Genomic DNA, 13,157 nt, shown 5'->3' on the forward strand with positions numbered 1-13,157 from the left:
TGATTGAATCAAACAACTAGTAAATGTTTTACAATTCTCCTATATTAATCAATTGAATACTTTTGAAGTTTTGTGTACAATTACTAGATTAAATTCATAACTAAAAATTTATTTAACAAGAAACCTAACAAGAATAGATGGTGTGTAACTAAATGATACCCGAAAGATCTCTTGAATTGAATAAGAAGTTAAGTTAAGCTATTGATTATGACCACTTCACATTTCCCAAGTTGATTGAATGAAACTAATTTTTCCTTTCTTTCTGTCACAAAATCTGCATGACTTCTCCCCCCTTCCCCTTTCCCCCCTCAGACTTTTTCTCTCCTTGACAATTGAACCATTAACAACAAAAGACTCTCTCTCTTCCCCCCCCCCCCCCCCCCCCCACCCTACCCTCAACCCCACTATTTTTAGTCCATTTGATTACCTAAGCATAATCCACTCTTCACCAAATCTCCTTTTGACCCCTTTTTATCCATCTATCTATATATATACACACATTATATACATACACATGTCTTGTAACTATACCTTTCACCTTCTTTTTTTTCTCTCTCATCACACAAAAGATCCTTTCAACTTATTACTCTCTCATTCATCCTCTTTCGGTTTTCAACTTTTAAACCACATCTACCAATGCAAGAAGAAAGAAACTTAATTGCCCATTTAAGAGGGAACTAAACCACTGCCACTTAGAAAGCCTTTTTAGAGAGAGAGAGACAGAAAAAAGAGGATTCTAGAGAGAGAAAGTCATGCTTCTGTTCTGATGTTACAAACAAACAAAAGAGCGTGACCCTTCTACCTTCGTAGCTTTTCTAACCTACCTTTTTTTTTCTCTCTTCCATTCCCTCAGAAAAATTAAAGAAACACCAGATTCAAACAGTCAAAGATTGGATCTTTTTTGGAGGTTTTTTGTAATTATGGCTGTCCATGCACAGTGCTACTCTGATCTTTATCAGAATAATAACATGGGGTTCGCTAATTTACCCCAGGATTGGGTTCTCATGACTGGTTCCTCTGTTTTTGGAATTGGGGATGAAAACAGAGCTTTCTCTTCTTACGAACAACAACAAGATCAAAGGTTTCTTGAGCCTCAAAAAATTATGAATTCCGCTTCCGTTTCCGCTTCTGATTATCATAATCATGTTCTATCTTCATCAAATTCGAGAAGAAACGGGATGATTGGGTTTCAAAATTTGTCTTCTGAGCTTGAGAGACAAAGGTTAGAGATGGACTGTTTTCTTCATTTTCAGGTGAAATTCCTTTCTCTCTCTCTCTTTTTTTTTTTGTTATCTCTTCATTTTCGGAGCATTTCGTTTTGTTGTTGGTTTTGTTGAAAGTTTTTAATGTTGTTCTTTTCGAAATAAATGATATGCGTTTTTAACTTTGTCTTTTTGGTGATTTCTTCAAGCAGAATGAGAAATTAAAAGCCGTGTTGAACGAGGAGACAAGAAGAAGAGAGGTGATCATGATGCAGGGTTACGAATCAAAGATGAAGGCGATAATGGAGGCGAAAGAACAAATTTTAAACACTGCAACAAACAGAACAATAGAGCTTCAAAACTGTTTACTAATGGCGGAAAAAGAAGCGAAAGATTGGGAGAAAAAAGCCATTGAAAACGAAGCCATGGTTACAGACCTCAACAGAAAGCTATACCAAGCTAGAGAAAGAAACTATGAAGATGCAGAATCAGTCTGTAATGGAGGTGATGATCATGATCACGATCACGATCACGATGATGAAGATGATGATGACGACGATGAGAGAGAAACAAGAGAGAGGAAAATGATATGCAAGGTGTGTCACGTGAGAAGCTCGTGCATCCTATTGTTACCTTGCAGGCATCTGTGTTGTTGCAGGGGTTGTGAAGGTCTACTGATGTTTTGTCCTGTTTGTGAAACTGTTAAAAATGGAAGATTGGAGGTTTACTTTGGTCTAAATTGAGGGGGGTAAAATGGTCAGAAAAAAAAAGTTAAAAAAATAGGGTTGGGTGTGTTTCTTTTTATGGGGTCTTTGTTATGAAAAAGATTTTTTTGGTAGTAGTATTAGTGGCAAAGATCCAAAAAGTGTTGTGGGTATGATGGGAAACGTAAAAAAAGGTGGCCTTTGTAAAGAATCTTTATTGTTTCAGTTTCACCCCCTTTACTTTTATGATATTTACATTTAAGTCCATTGTGTTTTAACTTATACTAGTATGTTTTTATGTTTATATCGGTATTAGAACAAAATGTTATGTGGCAACAATTATTGTATAATTTAGTGTAAGGTCTTTGTCAAAAAAACTGAAGATAAGTTTTTTTTTTTTTTTTTTTTTGGCATGTTTAAAGCATTCACAAAAGGATAAAAAAAATTCAAACAAAAATATTCGTAATGATTATTTATTTTTATCTAATAAGATAAATTAATAAAGTGTAATTAATATGACCAGAAATTTCTAGTAGAGAGCAAAAAGTTTTGAAATGAAAAGCCTTTTATAATAGTTTTTTTTACTATGTATTATTTATTTGAATAAAAAAGCTTTCTAATTGGTTTACTCTAGCTACATCTGATTTCTATGATAAAAAATCTTAAGAAACACCAAAAAAAATTGAACTTTCTAATACATTACACGATTTAATTATATAAAAAAGATGAAAAGGTATTTGTAAAAAGTTTGAAGTTAAAAAATCTTTCTAGCAGACCTTCCTGGTATTAAGTAAAAATATAGATTTAGTTATAATATGATAATGAAGCAAAATGTTATGCATAAAAGACATGATTATTGGGAAATATATACATATACAATCCTTAATAAAAAAAAAAAAAAAAAAAAAAATGAGTCATAAGGAAAGGTGTTGATTTCATATAATGATATTAAATGACAAAAAAACAAAAGGAAAGAAATCTCATAATTTTATAAAACAATCTTTTTAATAACATAATAAGATAAAATATATGTAAACCGAGAAAAAAAAATGTTATCTTCGTTTCCTCAAACAGAATTGAGAAGTTATTTGGAATGTATTTTATACAAAAGTGATTTTATAACTTTATATCTAAAACTTGTTATGATTAAATATAAATATTTTTGATTGTGCTGGATTATAACAGCAAAGTTTCGATCTTAGTTTGGTCAAAAGTTAAATCGTAAAAGGGAGAACTAACCCATTGGATCAAAAAGGTAATTTGTGTGTGTGTGTTTTTTTTTTTAAATTACGTGAGAGGAAAAGATAGGGTGTGTGTAAAATGGGGGTAGCGTAGATTTGAATAGTTTTTCCTGAAATGGTTTTGATGGTGTTTTTTTAAAGAGAAGTTGATATTTGATTTGATGGTTGTGGGTATGGGAAAATGGGGATTTGATTTGTACAGGAAAAAGGTCCCCAAAATACTGGCTTTTAACTGACAATTATAATAATATAAATTTTCTTTTTCATTGCAATGTTCTGCATGAGAAGACAAATACTATTCTATACTTTACTTTCTTTCTTCTGTTGAGATTTTTTTCATTGCTAGCCCTCTGCTTCTGCCGCACTCATCACTCGTACTCTTCACTGCACCAAAAAGTTGTACTTATCCTTACACCTTACACTCCCCCAGTCCCCTCTCAACATACTTTCCATGTCTCATTCATGTTATCCAAAAGCATCTTCACACTAACAACACTAAGTTTTTTTTGTCGTATCTTTTTGAGTAAATTAGTTGGTTGCAACAAATTTGTACATAGTTCAATTTTTAAAAAATGGTATGTGATCATATTTAGAAATGGTATGGGTTTATCTACTATATATTATTAAATCTAATTATTATGGTAAGAATATAAATTGTTGATGGACCGATTTATAAAATATTAATTTATCTTGTGGGTTGAATTTCAGGTTTGATTCAAGATCTTCAAAATCCATTTCATCTCTCACATTAAGGTATTTAAAAAACTTTGGATATGATCCAAAAAGTTTTCAACTTACATGGATCGTCCAAAATCAATAATTTATTGTAATTATGGTCCAAAAAAACTTAAAAATACGGTTTTGCTATTTTATTTTCTTTTTTGTATTTTTTATAATCATTCTAATATTCTTTTATTAAAAAAAATATATCCTCTACTCCACCTACCCCCACCGTTCTCTCTCTCTCTCTCTCTCTCTCTCTCTCTCTCTCGTCCTTTTTCTCAATTTGTTATGATTCACGTCAATATGAGCTTTCAAACAAGAACCAGTTGTGAAATGATTATTAAAATCTGGAAGAAGTAAGAAAATCAAACCCAATTGCATGTCTTTGTTCGATTGTGATATGTTGTATGTGAAAAGTGTGATATTTCTGGAAAAATGTGTGGGTCGGACTAGAGTCTGTGGGCAAAAAAATTGAAGAACAAGAAGTTCAAAAGTGAAACCTACCCCCAAGATGAAGCATCTCACCATCTCCTATTTCTTTCCCCCCACCATTTTTCAAAAACCCATATCTATAAGCTTTTCTTTCAATTTGAATCTGCATTTGGATCGAGATTAGCAGGGGTGTGAGTTTTTCATCATCAATTTATGGGTTTTGCATCATTGTGTGTGTGTGTTTATTGTGTTATATGTGTATGAATGTGTTGAAGAAGATAAAGTGATTATTACAGCAACCCATGAACGATTATTACATCAACAGGGGTGAAGAAGGCTCTGTATCCAAAGACAGTTTTCTTTAGAAATAGGTGAGAGAAGGAACCCATAGCATATGGTCGTCGATGACTACTTCATGAGTGTGTTCAGGTATACGGTAGTATGCGTGAGAGATAGAAGGGAGGATGACTAGAAGCTTTGATTGTGATGACGGGATTATTCTGATGATGCTTAAGGTGTGATTAGGGCTTGGAAACCCTCAATTGGACCTTAATTCCTTACATTCGATGTCATACCCGTTATTACTAAATGTGGAAGGTAATATTATCCTTTCCTGAATCTCCCTTCTCTTTTTATGCTTGGTTGATTGCTCATGTACGACATCCTCCTCTAACTACTTTTTTGGTTCTGAAGATGATGTTCCTGGGAAGAAAAGACAGGTGAATGAAGAAAATATTAATAAAATGTTGAATTTCATTTTCACCACCACCAGTGATGATAAGCAGTAGGTATGAACAAGTCTGATGCCCCCAAAGTCTACTTGTTCGTGTCAGTTATCTCAAATCAAGATGACAGGTGGTGTTTATGAAACTCATATGCAGCCGTAGGGATGGCAAAAAAACCCGAACCCGACGGGGAAACCCGAAACCCGATCATTTCGGGTCAGGTAACGGGTCGTTATCGGGTTTTTTATCGGGTTCGGGGCAGGGAGTGGGTTATCCTCTCCCCGACCCGCCCCGCCCCGATTATATATATATATATATATATATATATATATATATATATATATATATATATATATATATAATATGTTCAAAAAATTTTGCTGTTAATTGTACACGTTCAAATATAAAATACTTATCGTAGACAATTTTTTTAGTTATTAACAATCTGGTGTTAATGATCATTTTTATGTGTTTTGACGTATTAAACAAAACTTAAATCAAATAATTTTTTATATAACGTCCAATTTATTTTATTAAAGAGATGCATCATGTTTTTAATTTAAAAGAGTTGCTAGAACATGTATATTTTATAAGACATTAGGGTACCCTAAAAGAGAATAAAGATTTCGTTATCAGTTGTTGTAAACCCGATAAGATACCCGAAACCCGACGGGGAAACCCGAAACCCAATGGGGCGCCCCGATAAGATACCCGAAAGTTATCGGGGCGGGTTTGGGAATCCATGCCCCGTCCCGAACCCGCCCCATTGCCATTCCTATATGCAGGTAAACCAAGGAGGTGTCGATATTTTTGATTCTAATTATATTCTGATGATTCATGGTGCCATGGAAGCTTCAATGTTTCGTAAACAATGTGTGTAGTTCAAATTGCAGGTGAAGTGAGGTGAGGTGAGGAAGAGAGAGAGAGAGAGAGAGAGAGAGAGAGAGAGAGAGAGAATGGTGGGGGTGGGGGATAATTCTTTTTTTTCTTTTTTTTTAAAATAAAAAAGTATTAAAATGATTATAAAAAATACAAAAAATAGAATAAACGGATAAAACCGTCTTTTTAAGTTTTTTTGGATCAAAATCACAGTAAATTTTTTATTTTGGATGGTTCATGCAAGTTGAAAACTTTTTTGGACTCTATCCAAAGTTTTTTGAATACCATATGGACTAAATTTGTAGTTTTGTCAAATACAAATATAAATTCGTTTAGGGTTTGCTGAGGAATTTTAGAGAGAGCTCTTGAGATCAACCGGAAAACTTAACCCTAGTTCTTCAAATCCGAAGATTATAATGAAATCAGGTATGTAATCGTTCTTTAATGTTCAAGTTTTCTTTTAATCAGATTCGAGATTAAAGATCAAATATTATGCTTCCGCGTTTTATGTTTAGGTTATCACAATAACCAACAATTGGTATCAGAGCCTTCTCGAATCTGATATTATAAATCTTTTAGTTTGTTATAAGATAATTGTTTTAAAAGTTTCAAGATCTCTAAATGTTTTTTTCAAGCTTTCATAAGCTATCTCAAGATCTTTTCGTTTGTTACTGAAGCAGAATAAACAAGTTTGGAATTTATTTTGATAAATTTCGGTTGCTTTTCTTTTGATTACGTTGAAACTAAAACAAATTCAACCATAATCGTATGTCCGTGTGTATGCATTGATATTATTTGTCAAAGTACAACCAATCTTCTTATCTTCATGACTTCATGAAAGTATTAGCTCTATTAATAAAGAAATCCCAATCCATAGAAAATATATAGTTGTTTATTGTTTGGGTTAATCGTGTTGTGAAAAAGAAAGAAAGGCGTAAGTATCATAGTATGTATTATCAATTAAAATAAATAAATTACTTCATGAAGTTTAGCCACTCAACCATCATGATTAATATTATCTAATTTAATATTTATTTTTCAGGAATATTCATATCAAATTTTGGTGTACTAATTTATGACAATATGTGTATATAGTTTGTCTGTCGATTAATCTACAATACATAATTACATAGCTACATAAATTGGATTTTGATATGCAATGTTAATAATATATTGTTTGTGTTTATGTATTTCACTTGATGTGTTTATATGGACAATATTGTATTTCTTTTGATCTTGCCATAGAATAGATAAAAGGATACTATTGTGGATTTTCTGCTCCATAAATTTTGAAAAGACAATATTTTAGATTCATGTGGGCTTGTTTAAGTGGCTAGGTGTGGTAATACACCATTTAAGTTACTACGCACATTAAAAAAAAAACTAATAGAGATTATAATTGGTTTATCTAAGGAATTGATCAAATAGACTTTGTGATTTTTATTTTATTCGTGAGTTCATTCGGTACATTTAAAAAAAATGTGGGGATTTTTTTTGCGTTGACATTTGAAGGACTTATGCAATCCATTTTATTTATTTAATATATATTTTCGGCGGGGGCGGATCTAGGGGTAATCCATAGTGGTACCGGTAACCCCTAACTTTTCAGGCGGCAGAGGAAAAATTTTAGAAAATTTTATTTTTTCTACTAACGTGCAACCTCTAACTCTCCCGTGCAACCCCTACTGTAAAATCCTATGTCCGCCCCTGATTTTCGGGATTTCATATGGATAATTTTTTTAGCATATACAATTATATTAATGGTATGAGGATTATATTATTATATATTTTGATTTTATTTTATTGTTGTCTTTTTTTTTTAATACAATTATAAGCATGTTATTATTTTCATATTCTAATTGGCCTAAAGTGTTTTTTTTTTGGGAATTTAAGAAAATTATTTGGTAACATCTTTTATTATATTAATTTGACACCATTTCATGTATGGTTGTCTTTTATTTTTTGGTTGTCAATAAATTAAAGATATGACATTTTATTTATTTTAAGGGTAAATTAACTGACACAATATATCACGAAAATGATCTTATTTGTGAAAATTAATTTACAAAGAACTTAAATTTTATGGTTTGTGTTTATTAATTAGGATATTAATCGACCCAAATGTAGGTTAATATTTGGTTGGATAAATACATGTTTGATGATAATTTTTAGGTTACATGTCATTAATAAGTCAATCCAAAAAGAGACTTATTAATTGACATGATTTATTGCCAATTCTTATTATCAAATTTTATAGTTTATATGTTTATTAATGCGGGTATTAGCCGACCCAAAGGTAGACTGATATTTGGTCGAATAAACATATATGTACCGATAAACATGTGACGATTTTTCGGTTCCACGTGATTAATAAGTCAATCAAAAGAGTGACTTGCTAATTGACATAATTTATCGTCAATATTTATTTTTAAAACAATGATATCTCTTGCAAGTTAATATTACAGTCCAAAGAATTGATATTAATGATGTGTTGATACCTTTTAAAGATATCATAAATTGAATTTATTGATACGGTTTATGGATTAATGAGCATAAAAATATATTTGCTCATGTTTGAATTATGGTATTATATCTACTAACATTGATCACATTTATGTTTCATGTAATCAATGAGATTAACTTTAAGGAATGGAATGAGGGCATTATGTTAGTTCTCAATTGCATGAATATTGACCTTGCATTTTGGATAAAGAAACATTCTTTGAGGATGTTGAGTTTGGGGGAGAAACAAGGTTAAAACATTATCCTTAAGGAGGAATCAATCTTGATTCCTATTATTGCTTTCGATAGTATACAGATTATGAATTAGTGATAGATAATGTTATTCAATCTCCTATTTTGAATACACAAACTTAACAACCTCAACTTTGGATATCCTACGCGTGATACCACATTTTTCATCAATTTATTATCTCTTTTGGTTTTGAGGTAAATACAATAGATGATTTTGTGTATCACAGATTAAGTGGGAGTAAATTTATCTTTCTGGTTTTGGGTAGATATCTACGCAAACTAAGTTTGGATCATAAGAAAGTAGCCAAATAGATTTTAAGATATCTATATATAACAAAAGGATATATGCTCAACTATAGGAAACCAGATGTTTTGGAGATCATTTTTATTAAGAATCTAATTTTATTAGATGTCAAAATGGTTATCGATCCATATCGGGATACTTTTACATTTTAGCATGATGAGCCATTTCATGGAATAGACTTCGGTAGCTTCTTCCATAATGGCATCATAATTTGTAGCATGGAATATGGTTGTGGAAATTTATCAGGAGGCTACACATTATTGGTATTGAAAGACCACTAGAGTTGTGATAATAAGTCAGCAATATTATATTTCAACAACAGAAGTTTTATTCAGTCAAAGCATATTAACATCAAGTTTCCTTCTGTTAACACAATAGTGCAAAATGGAAATATATATAGCACATATGAACAGACTCCATGAAAGCGGATCCGCTCATAAATGGATTACCTCCTTAGGTCTTTCATGAGCATACTACACACGTTGGTGTGATATTTGGCTTTAGTGGGAGTTTATGGTGCTTTAAGTTTTGTTTAAGAACAATTATGTTTTTCTGTACAAAATTTAGAATTCGGTTAACCCTATTATTAGTTGTAGTTATTTGAAGTTTGATCTCACTTCAATCTAAAGAGGAACTCGTCGGAAATCTATTTAGATTTTAAAACCACACATGTTTAATCTATGTCGTTAGTTATATATGTATATGTGACCATTGATAGGTTTAGTTACGTAAATTGTAAAGAAGGCCGCTTTGATCCTATACTATTATGATTAGTGGACGAGATTGTTTAAGGGTACCAATGTTGTAATAACATTCGTTAAAGCGCTTATATAATTATATGTACATTTATATATTCGTGGTCCATTGTGAGATTGTTAGATAATTATGGGACCACTTCATAAATATGTACGCTATATTATTAAATCCAATTATTATGGTAAGAATATAAATTGTTGATGGACTGATTTATAGAATATTAACTTACCTTGTGGGTTGAGTTCCCGGTTTGACTCAAGATCCACAAAATCCCTTCCATCTCTCACATTAGGGTATATCTCCATCTATATATACATGTGATAGGAGCAATCAAAACACACAAAATACAAATATAAATTCGTTTAGGGTTTGCTGAGGATTTTACAGAGAGCTCTTGAGATCAACTGGAAAACCCAACCCTAGTTCTTCAGATCTGAATATTATAATGAAATCAGGTATGTAATCGTTCTTTAGTGTTCAAGTTTTCTTTTAATCAAATTTGAGATTAAAGATCCAAGATTATGCTTCCGCGTTTTATGTTTTAGTTATCAAAATAACCAACACTTCACACTAATAACACTAAGTTTTTTTTGTCATATCTTTTAGAGTAAATTAGGTGGTTGCAATAAATTTGTACATAGTCCAATTTTTAAAAAATGGTATGTGATCATATTTAGACATGGTAAAAAAACCGGTTAAGCTGGTCCTTAAAATAGATCGTCAACCTTAAGATCCAGCCAAGATTTGACTTATTTTAGACAGAACTGCAAAATGGTTCATGTGGTATATATTTTTTTTCCAAAAACAGATCCTAACCTTTCAAAACTTAGATTAATGGTCGTTTTAATCATCTTTCTATATGAATATGGTCCCCATAGTTAACTTGCATTATTTTGTTATGGTTAACTCCTTTATGTGCCCCCCGTGTAAGACAAATATGTCATTTTCTCTATGGGGACCATTTTTGCAAAGTAAAAAACTTGCTTCATCCTTTAAATACTTGCCCCTAATCACCTCGGTGATGATCATTCCTAATTTCATTATTCTCCTCTTTCTACCTCTTGATCTCTACAATATGCAATGATGATTTGTTTTTGTGGAAAGTCTGTAGTTGTGGAAACATCATGGGCATCAGTGAATCATGTTACCCTATGAAGGAATATGTTTGTGGGTTGAGTCCGCCTATGTTTGTTATGGCTAAAGCCATCATACATAAACTGCTAAAAAGTATGAATACATTGGAGGCACAGTACAATGAACTGGTAATAAGTATCAACACATTAGAGGCATAGTGCAATGCATTAGAGGATGTGATGAGTTTTGAACATAACAAAAAATCTTATGTATGCATGCAACCCGAAATTTGATCTACATTTTCTCTAATTGAACATACAATATGAACAACAATGTAGAAACCCCAAAACACTAGTATATAATCAAAATACAGAATTAGGGTTATAAAACATACATTTGATTGTTATATAGCAAGAACAATGCAAATCCTTTGTGTTGTTGAGACTTTGAGAGCAAGTGTCACTGCTCTAATGGCCCACACCCAACACTAGCAATGGAAGAAGATTATGGAGAAGGAGGGAGGCTTCATATTTTCGGCTGGATCTCTCTTGGGAACAAGTGGCCGAAAATTGTAGGCTTATGTCCCTATTTATAGTGTAGATAGGAAACCCTAGATAAGGCCAAGTCCAAGATTATCTTAAACCGGTTAATTAGAGACCATTCTAGAAACCCTAAGGCACAAGAAAAATCGTTCATAGCCTATTGAGGATTCTAGATTTCCTCTTGCTCAACTATTGAACAATTACAATTCAATTCATACACTTTTAGTTAATTCTTTTAATTCCAAAATTAATTCTAATCAGTTCGTGATTAAATATTAGTATTTCTAATTAATATAGTATTCTCATAATATATTAACAAATTATTTATTTCAATTTATTAATCAAATAATAAATAAACCTCTTTCTCCAAAATCATCATGTCTAGTAAAATCATTATGTCTAGTTGCTAGTCTTGAGGGTAACCCAAAAGAACAATGTTATTATCAATTTAAGTATATACTAATTATAGTTATGGGCTTAGACACCTAATCCAACAGTCCGCCACTTGGATAAGTCTAATAACTATAGTTGTCAGTATAAATTCTAAATCGATAACCAAATTTAGCTCTCAAAGCCGTTACCGAACTCTGACCTAGTAAGTTACGTGTCCTAAGATAAGTGACCAAATAATCATCCTTTCTGCAATATATCATGTGGACATGAGACATGGAACATAATCATTCTCATTGTCCAAAACTTTGTTTCCTGATTTATGATTTGTAATGTCAAAGAACTACTAATCGAACACATCAATTCAGTCCTGACCATGACCAGCACTATAAGTTGTCACACCCTAAACCCGGAACGGTGGAAATGTTCGGGGGTGGAGTGTAAGACCGTAAAATTTAAAACAAAATTTTCACATTTTTAAACACATTTATCAATAAAACCCCATTGTATCATAACTTTGTTTCACAAAATATTTCCTAATATCAAAATACATAAAAACCCATGCGTGTGTACGAATCATGTCGGCGCCTTCCCGCGATCATCACTAGTACCTGAAACACATAACACATAACACTGTAAGCATAAAGCTTAATGAGTTCCCCAAAATACCATACATAACACATACTAGCCACTCGAGACTATAACTTTGTGGGCCCGTGGGCCCTAACTCTGTGGACCCTCTGGTCCTAACTCTGTGAACATTCCGTGTAAAGCCTGGTTTATTTATTAAATCAATAAATAAATAAATAAAAAGAGCAAATAGTAGCCCTAAAATAAATAATTATATATGCGGGGTGTTGGGTTCGAGGAGTAATTGCCATATTTTTAGAAGTTGGGGGCTAAAAACGTGAGTTTGGGACTCATTTTATAATATTTATGAAGACAGGGGCTCCGTGGTAATTATTTGAACTTAATTTAAAAGGAAATGAGGTGGAAGGGTTGATTATGTCATAATTAAGATATTGAGGGTTGTTTGGTAGTTTATGAGACTTAATTTGTAAGGGAATTTCCACGGACTGGGTTAAAAAGGTAATTATCATATTAAATTGAAGAAGATTTTCAAATCCAGGGTAAAAGGGTAAATATTAGATTAAATGTGAAGAAATCTTATGGGGAGGGACCAATTCTGCCATTATGGCAACTTGGTTATGGAGTCGGGTATATAAGTGTAAGGAACCCTAACCCTAAAGAAAATATTCAGCCGTCACCCTCCTTATTCCTTCCTTGACCGGCTGCCGTTCCCTTCACCGAGCAACCACCACGACTACTCTTTTACCGATGATGACATGCTTGAAGACCGAGACCGTGACTGCTATTGTTGATTTTGAATCGTTGCCCACTTCTTCTTCCGAGTCGATCGACGCTGGGATG

At 32.3% G+C, this 13,157-nt stretch overlaps 1 protein-coding gene across 1 annotated transcript; it reads left to right on the plus strand.

Moving 5' to 3' along the window:
- The first annotated feature begins 513 nt into the window (after positions 1-513).
- On the plus strand, positions 514-2,173 carry LOC145008547 (putative BOI-related E3 ubiquitin-protein ligase 3). The gene is made up of 2 exons (XM_078967140.1): positions 514-1,253; positions 1,415-2,173. The coding sequence occupies exons 1-2, from the start codon at positions 921-923 to the stop codon at positions 1,943-1,945; spliced, it is 864 nt and encodes a 287-aa protein (XP_078823266.1). The 5' UTR covers positions 514-920; the 3' UTR covers positions 1,946-2,173.
- Positions 2,174-13,157: the final 10,984 nt, after the last annotated feature.

The sequence above is a fragment of the Lactuca saligna genome, chromosome 8 (genome assembly GCF_052625555.1).
Source record: "Lactuca saligna cultivar CGN05327 chromosome 8, ASM5262555v1, whole genome shotgun sequence".
In the NCBI taxonomy this organism is placed as follows: domain Eukaryota; kingdom Viridiplantae; phylum Streptophyta; class Magnoliopsida; order Asterales; family Asteraceae; genus Lactuca; species Lactuca saligna.

Coding starts and splice junctions, on each gene's coding strand:
- LOC145008547 (XM_078967140.1), top strand. CDS start 921: ATGGCTGTCCATGCACAGTGCTACTCTGATCTTTATCAGAATAATAAC. Junction 1,254..1,414: donor ACTGTTTTCTTCATTTTCAG/GTGAAATTCCTT, acceptor TTCTTCAAGCAG/AATGAGAAATTAAAAGCCGT.